Source organism: Triticum aestivum, chromosome 7D (genome assembly GCF_018294505.1).
Source record: "Triticum aestivum cultivar Chinese Spring chromosome 7D, IWGSC CS RefSeq v2.1, whole genome shotgun sequence".
In the NCBI taxonomy this organism is placed as follows: Eukaryota; Viridiplantae; Streptophyta; class Magnoliopsida; order Poales; family Poaceae; genus Triticum; species Triticum aestivum.
The window spans coordinates 547511292-547534240 of record NC_057814.1 but is presented as its reverse complement, the minus strand read 5'-3'; the positions used below and the strand labels follow the sequence as shown (position 1 = coordinate 547534240).

General features: G+C 49.8%; 1 protein-coding gene across 1 annotated transcript; it reads right to left on the bottom strand.

Moving 5' to 3' along the window:
* Nucleotides 1–9432: 9432 nt before the first annotated feature.
* LOC123167756 (tyrosine-sulfated glycopeptide receptor 1) lies at nt 9433–13096 on the bottom strand. Its single transcript, XM_044585622.1, has one exon. The coding sequence runs from the start codon at nt 12864–12866 to the stop codon at nt 9618–9620; it is 3249 nt and encodes a 1082-aa protein (XP_044441557.1). The 5' UTR covers nt 12867–13096; the 3' UTR covers nt 9433–9617.
* Between the last annotated feature and the right edge of the window lie 9853 nt (nt 13097–22949).

Here is a 22949-nt window from a genome sequence, read left to right as displayed (position 1 = left end):
GCGGAACGTAAGGTAGTAAGCATAGGAGCCGGGCAACCCAGCTATTGACCAAAGACATGATTCGGAGCCGATGCATATAATGCTAAAGTTCAGGGTGCCGAACTATACTGTAAAAAGTGTTCGGACTTTTGTCACCGTGTTATGGGGCGTAGTGAAGCCCCTGGCGAATTAAGGCGTACCAGAGTGTACGGGCGCAATTGATAAGAATATCAAGAAGAAGAAAAATGAAGCAACATGCCAATGTTGCGGAAATTGGGCCGCAAAATTTTTCCAGTATAGTTTGAGTAATATGTCAAAGCGTATTTGTACAAATGGTGCGATAAGCAACAGGGATATTTAACATGCCACGACCAAGAGAGAGCTGCGTGTGGGTCCTGAAAACAGGCATAGTGATCGCTTAAAGAGACCACCTGGAAATTCCCTTAGACGTCAATGCTTCTTGGTGTATCCGTCCTGTGATAGGTCCGGCAATCAAGCCACCGTAGAGGGCTTGGGAAAAGGAAACCTGAAAAGGAAAAAAAGGAAAAGGTGAAAGTAGGTGGGTCCAAGGTAGGTTGAGACCACATTATGGACCACAATCTGGTTATGCCTCCGTATATGCCCATGGTATTTTAAGTGCGTAATTATGTACGCGCGATACGAACGCCGCCGTTTGATCGGGACTGGGACGGAGGCCGAATTGCTAGTCGAGCTCTGGACGGGCTGGACTGTCCTGCTACAGGGTAGTCCGGACTCGTTTGACAGTGTCCGGGAACTTGGCCGCAGAATTAAGGTTCTGTTTTAAAAGGCCGCTCTGTACTTCTGCCACTAGGGCTGCGGTGTGCTCCTCGGTACGGAGGGAGCGCTCTGTATTTCCATTAACTGTTATAACACCGCGAGGTCCGGGCATCTTGAGCTTCAGATAGGCATAGTGTGGCACCGCCTTAAATCGAGCGAATGCGGTTCGTCCGAGCAATGCGTGATAGCCGCTGCGGAAGGGGACGATGTCGAAGATCAACTCTTCGCTTCAGAAGTTGTCCGGGGATCCGAAGACCACCTCCAGTGTGATTGAGCCCGTGCAGCGGGCCTCTACACCTTGTATGACTCCTTTAAAGGTAGTCTTTGTGGGCTTAATCCGTGAGGGATCGATACCCATTTTGTGCACTATATCCTGACAGAGCAGGTTCAGGCTGCTGCCGCCGTCCATGAGGACTCGCGTAAGGTGGAATCCGTCTATGATCGGATCAAGGACCAGTGCGGCTGAACCGCCGTGACGGATACTGGTCGGATGGTCCCTGCGATCGAAGGTGATTGGACAGGATGACCATGGGTTGAACTTTGGGGCGACTGGCTCCATCGCATAAACGTCCTGAAGTGCGCGCTTGCGCTCCCGCTTGGGGATATGGGTAGCGTATATCATGTTCACCGTTTTAACCTGGGGGGAACTTCTTTTGTCCCCCTGTGTTCGATGGCCGGGGCTCGTCGTCATCGTCCTTGCTTGAGACCCCTTCTCCTTATTTTCGGCGTTTAACTTGCCGGCTTGTTTGAAGACCCAGGAGTCTCTATTGGTATGGTTGGCTGGTTTATCAGGAGTACCATGGATTTGGCATGGACGATTGAGTATGCGGTCCAAGCTGGACGGGCCAGGACTGTTTCTTTTATATGGCTTCTTCCGCTGACCGGACTTAGAGCCGCTGAATCCGGTGTTGACCGCCGATTCATCGGTATTGTCACCGTTGCTTCGACGCTTGTGTCTGTTGCGTTGGGGCTTGCCGTTGTTGTTTCTGGTTTCAGAAGTGCCAGGTTCGCTTGCATTGTTATTGCTACGGGCCAGCCAACTATCCTCGCCCGCACAAAAATGGGTCATGAGTGTCGTGAGGGCTGACATTGACTTCGGCTTTTCTTGGCCGAGGTAACGGGCAAGCCATTCGTCGCGGATGCTATGCTTAAAGGCCGCTAGGGCTTCGGCATCCGGGCAGTCGACGATCTGATTCTTTTTAGTTAAGAACCTAGTCCAGAATTTCCTGGCCGACTCTCCGGGCTGTTGAACTATGTGACTTAAGTCGTCGGCATCCGGAGGTCGCACATATGTGCCTTGGAAGTTGTCGAGGAAGGCGTCTTCCAAGTCCTCCCAGCTGCCAATTGAATTTTCAGGCAGACTGTTCAACCAGTACCGAGCTGGTCCCTTGAGTTTTAGCGGGAGGTATTTGATTGCATGAAGATCATCACCACGGGCCATATGGGTATGGAGAAGAAAATCCTCAATCCATACCGCGGGGTCCGTGGTCCCGTCATATGATTCGATGTTCACGGGTTTAAACCCTTCCGGGAATTCATGGTCCATTACTTCATCAGTGAGGCAAAGGGGGTGTGCGGCACCTCTATGCCGGGCCACGTCGCGACGTAGTTCGGATGGAGTTTGTCGGCGGTGCTCGGCCCGGGCGTGGTTATGTTTGTCACGTCCGGCCGGATGACCATCGTCGCGCGTCGGGGCACGCCCCCGCGATCCGTAGATCGATCTGGTCTGGCCTGCTCTGTTCTTTAAGTCATGCCGCAGGTCATATGTGTATCCCCGAGCTGTTGTGTCTCTATTTTTGCGGCGAGGTAGTGCGGGCTAGTGTTCGGCTTGGGTTGCCGCTCAAGGCCGTATTTCTCAGGGTTCTAGGAGATGCATAGCAACGAGAGGGGGAGAGTGTGTCTACGTACCCTCGTAGACCAAAAGCGGAAGAGTTTGACAACGCGGTTGATGTACTCGAACTTCTTCTCGCTCCGACCGATCAAGTACCGAACGTATGGCACCTCCGAGTTCTGCACACGTTCAGCTCGATGACGTCCCTCAAACTCTGGATCTAGCAAAGTGTCGAGGAAGTAGATGAGTTCCGTCAGCACGACAGCGTGGTGACGGTGATGGTGAAGTGATCCGCGCAAGGCTTCGCCTAAGCACCGCGAGAATATGACCGAGGGTGTAATCTGTGGAGGGGGCGCCGCACACAGCTAACAAATGTTGTTGTGTGTTCTAGGTGCCCCCTCCCCACGTATATATAGGTGGGAGAGGGAGGGGAGCAGTAAGGGGGTGCCCCAAGTAGGAGGAATCCTACTTGGGCGCCTCCCCAATTCGGCCTCCCCCCTTCCATAAGTTCAAGAGGGGGAAGGAAGGAGGAGGGAGGATGGAAGGAAGGGGGAGGCTGAATCCCTCCCCTTCCTTCTCTCTTCCCCTCTTTCCTTCTCATGTGGTTCATCCCATATGGGGGGCGCAGCAGCCCCTGCTGGCTGCTGTGTTTCCCCTCTTGGCCCATTAGGCCCATATCTTTTGCCGGGGGTGCCCGGAACCCCTTCCGGTGGCCCGATATGTACCCGGTACCCTCCAGAACACTTCCCTTGTCCGAATACTATTGTCCTATATATCAATCTTTACCTCTCTACCATTTCAAGACTCCTCGTCATGTCCATGATCTCATCCAGGACTCCGAACAACATTCGGTCACCAAATCACATAACTCATATAATACTAAATCGTCATTGAACGTTAAGCGTGCGGACCCTAAGGGTTCGAGAACTATGTAGACATGACCGAGACACCTCTCCGGTAAATAACCAACAGCAGAACCTGGATGCTCATATTAGCTCCTACATATTCTATGAAGATCTTTATCGGTCGAACCGTAATGACAACATACGTTATTCCCTTTGTCAGCGGTATGTTACTTGCCCAAGATTCGATTGTCGGTATCTTCATACCTGGTTCAATCTCATTACCGGCAAGTCTCTTTACTCGTTCCGTAATACATCATCCTGCAACTAACTCATTATTCACTTTGCTTGTAAGGCTTCTTATGATGTGTATTACCGAGAGGGCCCAGAGATACCTCTCCGATACTCAGAGTGACAAATCCTAATCTCGATCTATGCCAACCCAACAAACACCTTCGGAGATACATGTAGAGCATCTTTATAATCACCTAGTTACGTTGTGACGTTTGATAGCACACAAGGCATTCCTCCAGTATCCAGGAGTTGCATAATCTCATAGTCGAAGGAATATGTATTTGACATGAAGAAAGCAATAGCAATAAAACTGAACGATCAATATGCTAGGCTAACGGATGGGTCTTGTCCATCACATTATTCTCCTAATGATGTGATCCCGTTCATCAAATGACAACACATGTCTATGGTTAGGAAACTTAACCATCTTTGATTAACGAGCTAGTCTAGTAGAGGCTTACTAGGGACACGGCGTTTTGTCTATGTATCCACACATGTATCAAGTTTCCAGTTAATACAATTCTAGCATGAATAATAAACATTTATCATGATATAAGGAAATATAAAATAACACCTTTATATTGTCTCTAGGGCATATTTCCTTCAAGAATCACCAAGCCGTGTGCCCGCAACCTCGTCCCCTTTAGTTTATCCTTAGTCATAGTTTCCGTTATGCTTGGTGAAGTCCTGCGGAGATTGTTCTTCACCACCACCGTCACCACGCCGTTGTGCTGCCGGAACTCAACTACAACTTCGACCCTCTTGCTGGATCAAGAAGGCAAGGACGTCATCGAGCTGAACGTGTGCTGAACACGGAGGTGTCATACGTTCAGTACTTGATCGGGACGGATCGTGAAGGTGTACGACTACGTCAACCGCGTTGATAAACGCTTCCGCTTAGCAATCTTCAAGGGTATGAAGATGCTCTCCCCCTCTCATAGCTATGCATCTCCATGGATAGATCTTGCGTGTCCGTACAAAATTTTTGTTTTCATGCAACGTTCCCGAACAAGGATGGGCAAGATGTTGGGGAACGTTGCATGGAAAACAAAAATATTTCTACGCACACACAAGATCTATCCATGGAGATGCATAGCTATGAGAGGGGGAGATCATCTACATACCCTTGTAGATCGCTAAGTGGAAGCGTTTATTATGCGGTTGATGTAGTCGTACTCTTCGTGATCCGATCACGATCCAACCGATCTAGTGTCAAACGGACGGCACCTCTGAGTTTAGCACACGTGCGGCTCGATGACATCTCCTCCTTCTTGATCCAGCAAGCAGGAGAGGAGAAGTAGATGGGATCACAACGAACATGACGACGTAGTGGTGATGGTGGTGGTGGAGCACCGACAATGCTTCGCAAAGCGTCGCCGGGATGAGGCGGTGGAACTACGGAGCAACGGGAGAGAGAGAGAGGCGCCAAGGGCTTGGTGTATCCTCTTGAGGCACCCCCTCCCCTCTATATATAGGTGGAGGGGCATGGGAAACAGCCCCTCCAAGCCCTAGGGCGCATCTAAGGGGGAGAGGACTTGGACTCCAAGTCCAATCCTATTCCAACTAGGACTCCTTCCTTTTTGCCTTCCCTAGCCACATGGGCTTTTGAGGCTTGGTGTGCCTAGCCCAATAAGGCCAGGGAGCCTCCCGGTAGCCCATGCTAGCTAGAACTTGGGTCATGGTGAACCCACTTGTGCACTTCCGGACCCCTCCAGAATCCTCTAGAACCTTCTGGAAGCTTCCCGGTACAATACCGAAAAAACTGCACCTTTTTCCGGAACCCAAAATATGACTTCCCATATATAAATATTTACCTCTCGATCATTCCAAGACTCCTCATGGCGTCTGGGATCTCATCCGGGACTCCGAACAACATTTGGTTACAATTCATCAAATATCCCAATACTACTCTAGGGTCAACGAACGTTAAGCGTGCGACCCTACGGGTTCAGGAATTATTTAGTCATGACCGAGACACCTCTCCAGTCAATAACCAATAGCGGGACCTGGATGCCCATATTGATTCCTACATATTCCATGAAGACCTTTTATCGGTTGAACCTTTATGACAACATACGTAATTCCCTTTGTCTGTCGGTATGTTACTTGCCTGAGATTCGCTTGTCGGTATCTCTATACCTAGTTCAATCTCATTACCGACAAGTCTCTTTACTCGTTCCGTAATACATCATCTTGCAACTAACTCCTTAGTCACTTTGCTTGGAAGCTTCTTGTGATGTGTATTACCGAGAGGACCCAAAGATACCTCTCCAATACACGGAGTGACAAATCCCAATCTCGATTCACGCCAACTCAACAGACACCTTCGGAGATACCTGTAGAGCATATTTATGATCACCCAGTTATGTTGTGATGTTTGATAGCACACAAGGTATTCCTCCGGTATCCGGGAGTTGCATGATCTCATGGTCGAAGGAACATGTACTTGACATTAGGATAGCAGTAGCAATAAACTGAATGATCATATGCTAAGCTAACGGATGGGTCTTGTCCATCACATCATTCTCCTAATGATGTGATCCCGTTATCAAATGACAACTCTTGTCTATGGTTAGGAAACCTTAACCATCTTTAACCAACAAGCTAGTCTAGTAGAGGCTCACTAGGGACACGGTATTTTTTTTATGTATCCACACATGTATTTAAGTTTCCGGTGAATACAATTCTAGCATGAATAATAAACCTTTATCATGATTAAGGAAATATAATAATAACCATTTTATTATTGCCTGTAGGGCATATTTCCATCATAAGACATGTGAGTGGAGCATATAAAAAAGAATACTTCCGTTATTGATGAGCTCGACATAACAGTTGAGCAAGTTCCCCTGATGACAGACGGATGGGCTTCAAAGAGTGAGGCCGACGAAACTAATTTCCTTATGCATGTGGAAGAAACTAAATGGTTCCTACATGCTAAAGTAAAACATATTCATGAATTGGACAATAATACAAAATATTTCCACCTTTTGTCCAATAGGAAACATCATAAGCACAAAGTCTTCTAACTCAAGAGGGATGATCCTACAACTATTGGTGACGCACAACTCAAGGTATAAATCATTAACTTCTACGAGCAATTGCTTGGAGAACTGGTACCCAATTTTCTCAATGGATGAATCTGATACGGCTTATATCCTACAGCCATTCCCCGGATGAGAACATGATATCGCAATTGCCCAACTCATGACAAGTGAGGTTAAAGAGGTCATTTTCAATGGAGACAAAGCTATAGGGCCCTGTGGGTTCCCAACAAAATTATTGGGAGGTCATTAAATTTAACTTGATGGCCATGCTCATTGGCTCTGCCCTAGTTTGGGCTTAAGTTTGGTGTCATTAATTTGCTGACAAAAAAGGAGGATGCCATAAAAATTCAACAATATCAACTCCAATGCCTTCTAAATGTCTTTAAAATGTTCACCAAGGTTGGTACAAATTATATTACCGTGGTAGCCCATAATTTCATTAGACTTTTTCAAACAACATTCATGCCTTGGAGGCACATCTTAGAGGGGGTAGTGGTCCTTCATGAAACCACCCATAAGCTCGCCTTGAAGAAATACGACGAGGCTCTCTTTAAAGTGAATTTTGAGAAGGTCTACAACAAAATATGGTATAACTCCAACAAATGTTGTTCATGAAAGATTTTAGACAAAAATGGTGTGATTAGATTACTTGTTTGTCCAATGAGGAAGTGTTGGCATTAAGGTTAATGACTACATTGGCCATTACTCCAAAATGGAAGGGTGTGCGGCAAGGGGATTGGTTGTTCACACCTATTTTATAATATTGTTGTCAAAATGCCAGCTATCCCCATAGCACATTCTAAGGGATTGTCAGGTAGGTAGATTAGATCACACATCTCGTTGATGAGATGTGTCTATACTACAATATGCTAATGAACCCATCATATTTATGGAAAATTACATGCAAAAGTTGTTAATGTGAAGTTCTTATCATGTATAGTGTATATTTCAGCAGTTCTTAGCCTAAAAATATTTTCACAAAAGCGTAATATTATGTCTAAAGAGATCTAAGACTAGTTTTAAAGCCTTTTGGTGACGAGGATAGCTTTTTTTCTACATTGGTATCCCCATTCATTATTGGACGCTTCCAAACAAAGAATGGAAGGGTGTAGAAGAACACTTGGAGAGAAGAAAAAAACCTTAACCATTGGAAAGGCATTTTTCTATCATCTGGAGGCTAACTTGTTTCAGTCACGCAATACTAACTTGCTTGCCTTGTCTTTTTTTGTGGTGTCTATCCGAAAAATAGTGGACTATTACATATCCATATTGTGTTAGTGAAGCGATGAGCATAAACAAAGAAAAACCATCAAACTAAATGTAGTGTTATCTATAGATCAAAAGTTCAAGGTTGGATAGATATAGAGAACCATAAAATTTAAAACAAATGCATACTAAGTACTCCCTCCGTTCGGAATTACTTGTGACAAAAATGAATGTATCTACAACTAAAATACATCTAGATACATTCATTTCTTGGACGAGTAATTCCGAACGGAGGGAGTAGTTATTTAAGTTGTTAATTGGAGACACATTGTGACAAAAGTTGCTAATAATAAATACCTCCATTCTAAACATATGTCGTAGGTCAACATAATTAAGACCCACTAGCTCACCCTCCTCGAAGGGCTCATTGGAGTCGAAGATGACTTATGCACCATGTGGCGATTCATGGTGGGTAATGGTACCAATATACACTTGTAGGAAGAGTCTTAGTTTGGTGATAACCAATTACCCAAGCAATAACCATCGCTATATAACATACTTCAACGAAAGCATGTTCTAGTGACAGACTTCATATCTACATACCATGGTATTGGCTTTTCACGAGCGTTAACCGTCAATAAATAGACAATCTGGTTTCATTTGGTGCAGTGTTCAACCTAGCACATGACAATGATGCATTCAATTCGAAGCATCATGCATCAGCAACTATTTCTATCAAATCTCTGCATATGTGCATGATACTAAATGACAATTATAACTTCCATAAAAAATCATTTGGAAGCTCAATGTTCCACTTAAGATGAAGATATTTATATGCTATCTGTGTAAAGGGGTAATTTTGATAAGGAAATATCAAGACTAGACGAATTCAATGTTTGCCTTTTCATGCCCATCTGCTTAGCTTTCGTGGTGAGTTATGTTTGTGGCTTTCAATATTTCCCGTGTAGCTCAGTCTCAAATATGTTTGCGAGATGGCTCTGTGGGATTTTTGTTCAACTTAGGGCTTAGATTCCGCGGGGAGGGGGGGGGGGGGTATGTGCTTCATATCGGGCAATGCAGAACTGCTACAATACCATCATTCTTAACCAAGCAGATGTTTTATCAAGTTCCTGAAGCTTATTTTGGTCTCTAGGTGTAGCCACTTGGAGGTTGTAGCTCGAACTTTGTTCGGCCAAATTGGGTGATTGTGTAACAATACAATTTACATCGATGTTATTCTTTTTCTTTTCATTTTACACTTGTGTATGGATTAGAAGTTCACAATAAAGATGATTGTGTGTGCATCAATGGATGCAGAGACCAGGGATCTCTTTGTCGAACAAAGAGCAATGCCCCATCCATTTTTGTGGCAAACCTATGTAACTATGCTCCACCTCCACCAATCAGGGTTCAGAAATTAGTCCATGTTGCTTTAGTCGACGGGATGGAATGTGATTATGGATGGTGGAGTGTCCTTCATTCAGTCATTTGCCTGAAGAACATCGCCATTTCTGAATTCTGATTCTGATTTCTGTCTCACCGATCGACTCCACCCATCGTCCCAAAACTCTCAGGATTGCAACCCACAGAGCGCTCCATTTCCGCTTTACACAGACCACGTCAGGACGCGCCGATGGTGTCGACGTTGTCGAGCCAGCTGACCACCTCCTGGATCGCCGGCCGGCTGAGCGGGATGGCGTCGACGCAGAGGCAGGCGAGGTCGAGCACGTACAGCATCTGCGCCTCGTCGCCCGGCCGGCATCCCTGCCTCAGCCGCGGGTCCAGCGCCTCGGCGCGCCTCCCGGCCGACCGCATCTGCGTCACCCACCCGACGAGGTCCCTCGGCTGCCCCGCCGCCGCCATCATCTCCACCGGCCGCCTCCCGGTGAGCAGCTCCAGCAGCACCACGCCGAAGCTGTACACGTCGCCCCGCAGCGTCGCCACCCACCCCTGCCCGTACTCGGGCGGGATGTACCCCAGCGTGCCCACCAGCTCCGTCGTCACGTGCGTCCGGTCCGGCAGGATGAGCCGCGCCAGCCCGAAGTCCGCCACCCGCGCCTCGCCGGACTCGTCCAGCAGGATGTTGCTCGACTTGATGTCCCGGTGCACGATCTGCGGCGTGCACGCCTCGTGGATGTGCAGCACCCCGCGCCCGGCGCCCCGCGCGATCCGAAGCCGGGCGCGCCAGTCCAGCTCCTCCTGCTCCGGCCGCCGGTCGTGCAGCCAGTCGTGGAGGCTGCCGTTGGCCATGTACGGGTACAGCAGCAGCCGGAGCCGGCCGCGGATGCAGAAGCCCTGGAGCGGGACCAGGTTCTCGTGCCGCGTCACCGACAGCGCCTCCACCTCCGCCCGGAACTCCCGCTCCACCAGGCACATGTCGCCGTTGAGCTTCTTCACGGCCAGCCTCACGCCGCCCTCCAGCTCCGCCAGGAAAACCAGGCCGTAGCCCCCCGTTCCGATGATCTGATCCGGGCTGAAGTTGTTGGTCGCCTTCAGGATGTCCACGAACGTGACGCTCTTCCTCGCCGGGTCGCCGCCGCCGAGCTCCTCGGACATGAACAAGATCGTGTCCTTGGACTCGTCGCCGTGCAGATCCGACATGGAGTAGTCGAACAGGGCCGACTCCGCGCACTTCCCGCCGTCGCTGACGGATCCGTTCGTTATGAACCTTCTGATGGCGATCACGGCGAGTCCGGCCAAGACGACGACGGCAACCACACCGAAGCAGACTCCAAGAACGATGGCCACAAGCAGTCTCTTGCCCATGGTCTTGGACGGCGAAGACTTGCCCGTCGCCGTTCCGCTTTTCTTGCCGCAGCGGACCGAGATCGCCTGGCCGCAAAGCTTCGGGTTCCCTGCGAAGTTCGCCGCCGGGAAAGCATTGAACTGCCCGCCCGTCGGGATCGGGCCCTCGAGATCGTTGTGTTCGACGTTGAAGTCGGAGAGGAAGTGGAGCTTGGTGAGCGCCGGCGGGATCGAGCCCGTCAGACGGTTCTGGCGGAGGTCAAGAATCTCAATCTGCGTGACGCCGCTGAGCTCCGGCGGGATGCCGCCGGAGAGGTTATTGTAGCTGAGGTCGAGCACCTGCAGCGTCTTCATCTGGCCGACCTCTCGCGGGATCGCGCCGGAGAAGCTGTTATCGCTGAGGTTGAGCGTGGCGGAAACGCCGGACATCTGGTAGTACGCGCGGCCCGTCCTGACCGCCGCCCCGTTGTTGGGCGTCAGGGTGAACACCAGCGGCAGAGGGCCCGGATTGAACTCCGCCATGGCCTTCTCCGAGGCCAGCAGCGGCAGCTCCATCAGCGACGGCGGTATCTCCCCGGCGAACTGGTTGCCCGACAGGTCCACGTAGTAGAGCCTGTTCATGGCGCCGAGCCAGCTCGGGATCGGACCGGTGAGGCGGTTCCCGGCGAGGTTCAGGACGTTGAGGCCCTGCAGCTTGGACAGCCACGATGGTATCTGGCCAGTCAGACCGCACTCCTCCATGACGATCAGCCGGACGTTGCTCACGTGGTCGCCGACCCAGCCGGCGTCCGGCAGGGCCTCGCCATAGAAGTTGTACGACACGAGCAGCGTGGCGAGGTCCTTGCAGCCCTGGAGGTTCCAGAACATGCCGCTGATGTTGGTAAAATTGTTCACGGTCAACGAGAGGAACTGCAGCTCTCGCATGTCGCCGATCTCCGGCGGCACCTGCCCGGAGATCTCGTTGTTGGCCACGCGCAGGGCCGTCATCGACGTGCAGGAGTAGATGCTGGGCGGCATGGCGCCGGTGAGGTTGTTGGAGGCCAGGTCCAAGACGGTGAGATCGGTGAGGCGGGAGAAGTCAACGGCCCCGAGGTCCCCGACGAAGTTGTTCGACCGAAGGTCCAGGTAGCGGAGGCTGGTCCAGTTGCCGATCACCGGCGGGATGGTGCCGGTGAGGTTGTTCTTCCCGAGCCGGAGCTCCTCCAGCATGGTGAGCTCGCCGATGGACTCCGGCAGCCCGCCGGTGAGCGCATTGTAGGTGAGGTCGAGCTTGACGAGGTTGATGAGCTTGGCGATCCGCAGGCGATCGAGCCTCCCCTGTATCCGGTTGGAGGGGAGCGCCAGCTGCTCCAGCGACGTCACGTCGAAGAGGTCGTCGGGGAGCTCGCCGGTGAGGTTGTTGCGACCAGCGCTGAGGACCCTGAGGCGCGAGCAGTTCCCGAACCCGGGCGGGACGGGCCCTCCGAACGCGTTGAGGGAGACGTCGAGGACGGCGAGCGCCGGGCAGATGGCGCAGAGCGACGGGATCGCGCCGGCGAAGCTGTTGTTGCTGGCATTGAGCGAGACGAGGCCGGGCGTGAACCGCCAGAGCACGGACGGGAACCGCCCGGACAGATGGTTGCTGGACACGTCCAGCACCCGCAGCGGGAGGCGGGCGCGCCCGACGGAGGCCGGCGCGTCCGGGAGCGCGCCAGAGAGGCGGTTGTAGCTGACGTCGACGACGGAGGCGTTGGGCAGGGCGAGCAGCTCCGCGGGGAAGGGCCCGGCGAGGCCGTTGCCGGAGAGGTTGAGGTGCGCGAGCGCGGCGAGCCTGGCCACCGCCGGCGAGATCGTCCCGCCGAGCCCGCGGCCGGGGAGCGAGACGCTGGTGACCGCGCCGTTGCCGCCTCCCGCGTCGTGGCAGCCCACGCCCTCCCACGCGCAGCAGTCCGGCGAGCCGCGCCAGGAGGCGGCGATGGTATCGCCCGCCCGCGGCGAGAGCGCGTCCAGGAAGGTCAGCAGCGCCTGCCTCTCCCCGTCGCCGCACGCGCCGGCGACCGGGCCGGCGAACAACAGCAACGCCAACGACGCAACGACCACCGAAATGACGACCCGCTGCCGCTGGTGCTGGTAACTGATGATCATAGCGAGGCCTCCGCCGCCGTCAACAACATGGGGAATAATCGAACCGTGGCGCTTGGCCGGGCGTGGACTTTTTTCTTAGACGATCGGAGCGGAGCGGGGGAGGGCGGGATGGATGGAGAAGCTAGCGTCCCATTGGCCGGCCTGGAGATGGTTCGTCGTCGTGGTAATATACTACGTATAGGTTTATCCGGCGCGAGGTCAACGGCCATGGCCATGGAGGGAGGGAGGGCCGGGGCGTAGCGTAGTGCTTCGCGAGTCATGTTGAGCTCTTGGGGCAGGTCTGACTTTTGGAGGTGCGGCTGATGGGGCCTCCAAGGGGCGGCTCATTGGCCAGCCCTGGTGCGACTCCCCCCCTCCCTCTCGAGTACGTAAGACACCGATCCAAGTTGCCATTTGTTTAGCGCGCGTCGAGTCGTCAGTCAGGTTGCTCCGTCTGATCAGATCAGATGCTTGTACGATAAAAATGGTCGTGTTGGTTAGTGAATGATGTGGTGGATGTGATCATGTGATGTGACCCGGCCGCTTACGGTTTTGATCGAGACGGGAGGCTTTTATGTACGGACGTGTTCGGGATTCCGGGTACGTCGACCGCGGGATTTTGATCGTCAATGGAGCTTAGTTGTGCGCGGACCTCTGCAGTTTCGGAGGATTGCTGGGGTTTTGACGTCGGTGGCTCGTGTTATCGTTATCGTTTCGTTGCCTCGCTGGCGTTTCGAAGCTGCTCGGGGTGTTCACAGGTGACTCTCGGGGTGTACACGCTCGCGGGAAAGACAATGCACGTTTTTTTTTTAAAAAGAGCATGTGGATTGCAACGGAAGGAAAAAGAATAACACACACCCCTAACCCAGTAGCAAAGGCGCATCGAGCCACACACACGGAGGCTCTGTGCCACCCGACAACTGCCGACAAACACCACCGGAGGGGGCATCGGCCGGCGCCCCATCGGATCTGGCCCCTCTATATATGGACAGGGGGCATCCAGGCAGTCGGCCGTCCAGCCGCCCGGGTAGCCTCGGTCGCGCTGGTCATTGTCGCCTCCAGAGCCCCATAACGCCTCAATCTCCAATACCACCAACCATGCGCCGCCATCTGGTCATCTTCGTGAAGACCGCATGCCCACAGAGAGAGCTCGCACCACCCATCCAATGGTGCCCGAGCTCGCCTAAAGGAAGCCAACCGGCCAGGTCGCCACTGGCGAGAGCCACCACCATCACGCTGGCACCCCCACTGCCCAACAACCCATGTAGAGATAGCCACCTGCGCCCCTAGTCGCCCTTGGCCCCTGCCGCCAGTGGGCCAGAGCAGCCGTTGCTGCCACCTACAGCCCGCCACCTCGCCAGCATGCTCCCCCAACACCCAGCCTATCGCGCCACCGCCATGCTGTCGCGCCATCACCATGCCACCACACCGCAACGCCACCTCACGCTTTGTCAATGAGGCACCCCGATCCAGATGCGCCAGCCCATGCCAAGGCCGTTGGGAGGGGGACAAGGAGGCCTTGTGAAAGAACATGCGGTGCCCCCATGTTTGGTTTTGGTAATTGATGACAATCTTTATGGACTAATGGTTGCCTTGAGTTATATTTGAAGGATTTGTCCATAGGCATTTCTTGAAGTTCATGTGTTGGTTTCAAGGAGTTTATGTGGTGACCAAGGTGTTATTAAGGAATTATCCAAAGATTGGTCATGTGAGAGTTGAGCTTATTGCAAGCATGTCTTGGAGAAGAAGATTGTGTGATCATTCATGTATATCTTCAAGACATCATCCAAATGAAGAGAGTTGAAAAGATTCATGGTTGATCAAGACTAAGTCAAGAGTGAATCAACTTGATCAACTCACAAAGCGTAGAAGATGTACCGAGAGGGATCAAGCGATACCATGGTGTGGTGAGCATTGTCAATTACGCTTTGTGTACTAACCCATGATCTTCATGAGAGTTCTTTGTGGGGTTAGGTTGCGGTGTGCAAGTTCAAGTGAAACATCATGAAGAGGTCAAATGCTTGAAGCTTGCCGTCCATTGTGGTGACAATGGACTTGTGAAAGATGTTGCGGTGTGCAAGTTCAAGTGAAGCATCATGAAGAGATCAAATGCTTGAAGCTTGCCGTCCATTGTGGTGACAATGGACTTGTGAAGATGTTGCGGTGTGCAAGTTCAAGTGAAGCATCATGAAGAGATCAAATGCTTGAAGCTTGCCGTCCATTGTGGTGACAATGGACTTGTGAAGATGTGCGGAAGAGTGGCTCACCCATAGTGGAGCATGGGGGAGTAATCAACTTATCTTCATCGAGCCAACGCAACCAAGAAAGGTGGTCCAACTTGAGGGAGTCAAGATCGTCATCATCTAGCTCAAGTGGACCATGTGCAAGGCAAAGGTTTGCTCTTGATAGGTTTTCTATTTTACCGGTCTCATGATGGTAGGTGGGAGACCGGGTTATAGGATCGATTGCCGTACTATCAAGGGGGGCTCTCGATGAGTAGCTTGATCGTATCGTTCATAGAGAGCTCAAACCATTGCACCCTTGCATCATATTTATTGGTTCTTGTTTGGTTCCTCTCTTTGTGAGTTTTGGAGCTTATGGTCATCTTGATGACAAGCTCGAGTTCATCGAAAACGGAGTTCACTCGCATCTTCTATGATGTTTTCGATGTTGGAGGTTATGCCGGTTCTTCTCGGTTGGAGGTTTCACTCCTCTATTTGTTGGCATACCTCCCATGCCTCTTCTTACTATAACCAATCGCTGTTTTGATGCTACTCGTCTTCCTCAATCCAACAAGCTTGAGTTTGCTCAATTCGGAGCTCATATGCAGAAGTTATGGCAGTTTTGGTTTCCTAGCGGTAGTACCGTGGGCCGGAGCGGTAGTACCGCTTGGGTGCTACAAGCGGTAGTACCGCTCTAGAGCGGTAGTACTGCTCCAGAGCGGTAGTACCGCTGGTAGCCCCCAGCCGTAGTACCGCTGCGGTCTCGTACTAGTACCGCCTCGATTCGAGGGGTCTTTTTCGTGTCGGGTTTTACGGTACTGGCCACGGCAGTGGGGGGCATTGTACCGCTCGTATGCGGTAGTACCGCCTGCCACCGCGGTAGTACCGCTCTGGGCCCAGCGGTAGTACCGCGAGTGGGAGCGGTAGTACCGCTTATAGGGGCAAGCGGTAGTACCGCTGGCCAAGCGGTAGTACCGCTCTCTGCGGGGCTGAAGTGGGGGTAACGGTTGGATTGTTCCCCCCACTATATAAGGAGGTCTTCTTCCCCATTGAACCTTATCTTTTGAGCTCGTGTTCTTCCCCCATTGTTGACCTTCTTCGAGCTTGCTAACTCTCAATCCCTCCATGGATTCTTGCTAGTTTTTGAGGGAAAAGAGAGAGGAGATCTAGATCCACATTTCCACCAATCACTTTCTCCTCTATGTGAGGGGAACCCCTTGGATCTAGATCTTGGAGTTCTTGGTGTTCTCCTTCTTGTTCTTCCTCTCATTTTCCTCCCTAGCATTAGTTGCTTCGGTGGGATTTGAGAGAGAAGGACTTGGGCACTCCGTGTGCCCTTGCCATTGCATTTGGTGCATCGGTTTGAGTTCTCCACGGTGATACGTGGAAGTTACAAGTTGAGAAGCTTATTACTCTTGGGTGCTTGATGCCCTTGAGCTTGTTCCTCTTCGGTGCTTGGGCGCCCTAGACGGTTGGTGGTGTTCGGAGCTCAATCATTGTGGTGTAAAGCTCCGGGCAAGCGTCGGGGTCTCCAATTAGGTTGTGGAGATCGCCCCTAGCAATTTGACGGGTACCGGTGACCGCCCCCAAGGGTTGCCAAAGTGTACGGGTTCGGTGACCGCCCCCAAGGGTTGCCATTTGTACGGGTTCGGTGACCGCCCTCAAGGGTCCCTTAGTGGAATCACGGCATCTTGCATTGTGCGAGGGCGTGAGGAGATTACGGTGGCCCTAGTGGCTTCTTGGGGAGCATTGTGCCTCCACACCGCTCCAAACGGAGATTAGCATCCGCAAGGGTGCGAACTTGGGATACATCGTCGTCTCCGCGTGCCTCGGTTATCTCTTACCCGAACCCTTTACTTATGCACTTTACTTTGTGATAGCCATATTGTTTCTTGTCATATATCTTGCTATCACTTAGTTGTTTATCTTGCTTAGCATAAGTTGTTGGTGCACATAGGTGAGCCTAGTTGTTGTAGGTTTTGTGCTTGTCAAATTAACCGCTAGGTTTATTCCGCATTTGTTCAAGCCTAAACCGTAATTAATTTTAAAGCGCCTATTCACCCCCCCCCCCTCTAGGCGACATCCACGATCTTTCACCTTGTCGTCGCTAGCGGCGGTGTGGGAGGAGGAGGGTGCGAAGTAGAGAGCTGGAGGCGACACCCTAGGGTTCCTCCCCATCGCCTCATGGAGGCGACGAGGGAGGGTGGGTGTGGGATTTTTTTCAACCTTATTTCGTTTGGTTATTGATATTGTGGCCAAAGGATTGTAGTGTCGACTGACTACGTTGAACCATGTAAAGGGAGGGAAGAATTGTATGAGATCTCACATTAGGTGGGATCATGAGATAAATCTCAAACGTTCATATTTATACATTTCAAAAAAATCTTAAATTATTTGAAAACATTCCTGCGGGGTATGTCTACAACTCCGGAAAAAATCAGCTCAAAACTCGATGTACATTTAGAGATTCAAAAAAGACACATTCGAATGTGAATAGTGATACGTTTGGGTGAATAGTACTTTGACACTATTCACATCAGATTTTGTCTTTTTTGTTTCTATTAATGTTGGTCAAATTAGGGGCTGAAACTTTTTGAGGTTGTACATCAAATATTGATGTGTATCTACAAATTTTTTGAGAATGTTTGAACATGTTTTTTTTTCAAAAAAACCAATCTCATTGATCTCATATGCCTCCCCCATGTAAAGGGTGCGTATTTAGGAACCTCCAAAGCAATCATCGATGAAGTAAAATAGGAAGATGGAAGGATTCCCGTCAGCTGAAATTGTTCATGAAAGGGAGTAATGAACATCGAGGCTCACTGTTTAGCAAAGGCATGCCACCATAGCTCATGAGCCGCACTTACAGCTCACAAAGTGCCTGTTTAGTTTTTTGGTTGCCGTTTGATTGATGTTGTGGGGGGGGGGGATAATTGGGAGCTATGCTCTTCAGATGATTTTCTCTCTCTAAAACAGGCAGGATGACCCATTCGAGTTTGCACGGCTAGAATGTTATATGTATTTACTTATTATGAATCATGGAGTAAATAGTATAAAACTACTAGTTTACAGGTTAGGGTTTCAAAAAACTACCACTTTTTAATTTTTCTCATAAAACTACCAAACGAGCGGCCGACTGTTTCAAAAAACCCAAAACACCAGAGACTAGCGTTTTAACCGTTTTCCTGACGTGTTGGCCCCACCGGTCAGGCCACCTGGCCACGCGCGCTCACGGCGCAGCCGTTGACCGCCGTTAGCCCGACCGGTCCAGTCGGAACCAAAGGAGCCGGTCGGGCCGCACTCTCTCTCGGTCTCCCCTGCAGTGACCTAGGTGGGTGATGGCGGCGGCGCAGCCAAATGTCGTCGGCGGCGAGCTAGTGAGCCAAGGCATCACCGGCTAGGAGGGCGGTGGACATTCAAAGGTGGACAAATGGCTAGGCAGCTCTAGCTTCCCGGCGCAGCGGTCGCAGCAGCCATCACCGCCTGCGGCTCAGGTAGATCTGGAGAGCTCAGATCCGGCAGTCGAAGCGGCTAGGGCAGTGGCGAAGTGCATCCACGCGGATCCAGATGGCGGCCACAGTTGGGCGTCGTCCTTTGGTGGAGTGAGGTAACAAATTTCTGGGCCCTTCATACGTTTAGTTCAAATTAGAACTAGGGTTAGTACTTTTTTGTTCTTGGCATGGTACTGCAATTTATTGGTTATGTCACTATAGAAGAAAGTGCATTTGGTTAGTGCATTTGGTCAGTGCATTTGGTCAGTGCATTCACTGTAATTAGAAGAAAGTTCAGTAATGTTCAATGCATTTGGTCATTGTTTTAAGTTTCAGTGACTTAAAAAATAATTGTTTGTCAATTTAATCCTACAGCTTAGATGATGAGATTCCGGACATGAGGCTACATTTTCAAGGAACAGATAATATGGAGAGAAAGTATTTAGTTTCTTCAGATATCAGTTATCTGACCATATTAGCATTGGTTGAGTTGGAGGGCTATGGAATGGATGTTTTTCTGACTTATGTAAAGGAAGAGGGAAAGGGGCTGGAGGGTGTGGAGGCCTGGATAGTGAGGAGGCATTAGAGGAAATGCTTGACTTATTTTTTGATAAGAAGGTACTGAACATCACTATCAGAAAAGCTACTGATCCAAGCCCAGCAGATGTTAATATGGATCACATCATGCTTGAGGAACAGATCCCCATTGATCATGTTGGTGAACCTGTTGTTTACAGAGTTTCACAAGAAGGTGTTCTGTACCTTGCCTCTAATGCTAGTTTGGCAACTATAACCCCTGATGAGCCCTACCTGAACACACAACAAAGCTGCAATTTCAACGAGGGGAAAACAGTTGTGGAAGAAGAAGATGTAGAAGAAGAAGCAGATGAAGAAGAAGATGATGAAGATGTACCAGAAGAAGAAGATGAAGTTGAAGATGACAAGTCCTCTTCAGATTTTGAGTTCTTTAGGGGTGATTACAGAGGGCAGAAAATTTCTTACAAAGCTTGGTGTAGGGGTGAAGATGAGGCTGGCACTGATACTGCAGAGCACTTTTGTGGACCTAACTCAGAACCTTCTGAGTTTTGGCAGGAAGAACAAATTGTTTCTGAAGATGAACAAGCAGAGGATCCTGCTGCTCTAACTACAAAAGGAGCCAAAAAGCTTAAGCCAGTTAGAAAACCTGCCCCAACTAGCAAGTCTCACAGTGAGCCTGAGCACATCAAGTTTGAAGATTATGTCCCTGAAGCTGATGAGTACTGTTTTCCAGGTGATTTTGGCCTAAGTGATGAAGAAGATGCTCCAAGGCTGCCATCTGGAAGGAAGAGTAGGAAGAAGCAGAAGAAGGAGAGGAGATGGTATGATCCATCCAGGCCTGATGCACATGAGCAGTTTTCAATGCATTTGTGCTTTGAAAATGTAGTTCAGTTCAGAGAAGCTCTGAAAACACATAATGTGTTAATTTGAACAATGAGACCTGTGACTGTAGGAGGTGGGACATGACTGTTGTGTGCCATTGCTGCAATGCAGAAAGTGAAGATACATCCTGAAGACTATGTCAATGCTTTCTTTAAGAAACCCATGTATTGTGAAACATATAAGCACATAATATTCCCTGTGCCAGGTCCTGACCATTGGCATCATACACCTGGTGATGATATTTCTCCACCTGTTTTTAGAGAAAAGAAAGGTAAAAAACAAACTGCCAGGAGGAAAGGCATGTTTGAGGTGCCAGCTAAAAAGGATACTTCTAGGATTGGTACAATGACATGCAGCAACTGCAAGAAGCAAGGGCACAGGTTCAACAATTGTGGTGACCCATTGAAACCTAAGTTCCAGATGAGGATGAACAAGCACCAGGTAACTCCTTCAGTTCCATTCATTGCATTGTTACATTCATTTCATTTGTAGGAAAATAGAGCTAACTAATCTTCTTGTGTAGGAAAATAGAGCTAACTAATCTTCTTGTGTAGGAAAATAGAGCTAATTACGCTGAGGCTGGTTCTTCAATGGCTGCAACTGCACAAAGGCCACCAAGGGTACTTGCTGCCTCTGCATCAGCACCAACAGCTCCTCCAACAACAAATGAGTCAACATAGACAGCTTGTAGGTCAAGGAAGAGGGTTGCTTCCACATCAGTAGCAGCACCAGGTACACCATCAACAAAAGCATCAGCCTCCAAGAAGAGGAGCACCAACATTGAGGCTACAACAACAACACCACCACCTCTCAAGAAGAGCAGGACCAACACCTCTTCAGCAACACCAGTAGCATCTCCCAAGAAGAAGAGCACAACCATTTCTTCAGCGGCAAATAACACCAGGTCATCAAGGTCTTCTCCAGCAAAGAACACTAGGACAGCTTCTGCCAATAGAGCTGGCAATGGATCTTTCGTTGCTCCTACACAATCTGCTAGAATTGCTATGCAGGATGGGTCAAAGAGGGTCAGGAAGCCATCTGGGAGATTGAAGGATTACTTTTATGCAAGTGGTAACTAGCTGAAGTGGTTGAATGTATGCAAGTGAACTGTTGGATTTGGTTTGTAATAACACTGCTTCACTAAGTACTTGCTACTGTTGGATTTGATTTGGTTTGTAATATGATACTGTTTGTGGATTCAGCACTATGTTGTCTGCAACTTCAATTTATCTGCATATTCACAACATTTAGCACTTGATGGTGTTGATTCTGAGAAATTGAGATATACATAGTCACTGACCAAATGCATACATTGATTCAGAAACATCCATCCGTTACATAGATAGAAAGATAGTCATTGAGAGTACCATACATTCATCAGAATCTCACAAATAGTACCACAACTCTCTCTCAGATAGACTTACAGATAGAAAGATAGATAGATAGGTAGATACATAGATTCATCAGTCATAACGCTCGAAGAAACGAGCCCACTTGGCCCTAGTAGCTGGATGGGGAACCATGACTGCCCTCATCCTTGCCCAGCTAATGATCTGCATGAACGTCCTTCCCCTGCCACCAGTGAAAACCAGCTCAAGTTCTTGATCATTGCATTTCTCCAGTACCTTGTCGGAGAGTCGGCGGTTGAACTCCTATTGCTGCTTATCTTGGGCCGCCTCAAGTGCCCTGTGCCTGCGCCTCCTCCTCCTCCTCTGTGTTGCTGCAGCCCTAACCTCCACAGCCTCCCCCTCCTCCTCTGTGACATCTCCCATGTCAGGATCCATCTCTAGGGTTTCTTTTGGGTGGCGGCTGGTGGAGTGACTGGGAAAGTGTGGGGGGTGGGGAGGGGTTTCTATTGATAGATTGGGTTGGGTTTTAGTAGGCCTAGGGTTGCATTTGGTTAGAGACTAGTGGGCCACTAAGCCCAATTACCCACACAAATAATATATGTAGGCTAACACATAACATAGAAGATCAATTAGAACACTTAATAACATAGAAGATCCATTTCCACTACTTAGTAGCATAGGAGATCCATTACGACACTTAATAGCATAGGAGATCCATTACAAATTACTTAAGAACATAGGAAATAAGGTTCTTACATAAGAAACTAAAGTTCAAATGCATGGCCAAACACTAGGTTAACTTCACATTCCCCTAAAATGTACACCCATATAATCACTTCAGACTGTTAGGCCACATCCTTATATATAGGCCTTGGATGCACTTACTTCACCAACATATCACAACAACTTCATGACTCAAGGATGGCCTTGATTTGCTCTAGCTTCTCCTTGCTGCCATACCCATCTTTCAGCAGCTCAGCAACAACTAGCTCACGCTTTGCCTTCTCCTTCTTAAGAACATCTCTGTTAACTTCAACATCCTTCATAGCCTTCCTGGTGTTCTTGATGATATCAGCTTGGCTCTGCAAAATGCACCACCGCTCATTTGCAAGTTTAAGCTTTTCCATCTGCACCTCCAACCTAGCTTTCTCATCTACCTCCTTCTTCTTCTTCTCAAGGTCTTCCTCCTCCACTTGTTTCTGGTTCACCTTGTTGGGGAACGTAGTAATTTCAAAAAAAATTCCTACGCACACGCAAGATCATGGTGATGCATAGCAACGAGAGGGGACAGTGTTGTCCACGTACCCTCGTAGACCGACAGCGGAAGCGTTATCACAACGCGGTTGATGTAGTCGTACGTCTTCACGATCCGACCGATCAAGTACCGAACGCACGGCACCTCCCAGTTCTACACACGTTCAGCTCGATGACGTCCCTCGAACTCCGATCCAGCCGAGTGTTGAGGGAGAGTTTCGTCAGCACGACGGCGTGGTGACGATGATGATGTTCCACCGACGCAGGGCTTCGCCTAAGCTCCGCAACGGTATTATCGAGGTGTAATATGGTGGAGGGGGGCACCGCACACGGCTAAGAGATCTCAAGGATCAATTGTTGTGTCTCTGG

Bases quoted from the DNA above. Each gene is read 5' to 3' on its own strand.
- LOC123167756 (XM_044585622.1), bottom strand. From the start codon at position 12,866: ATGATCATCAGTTACCAGCACCAGCGGCAGCGGGTCGTCATTTCGGTG.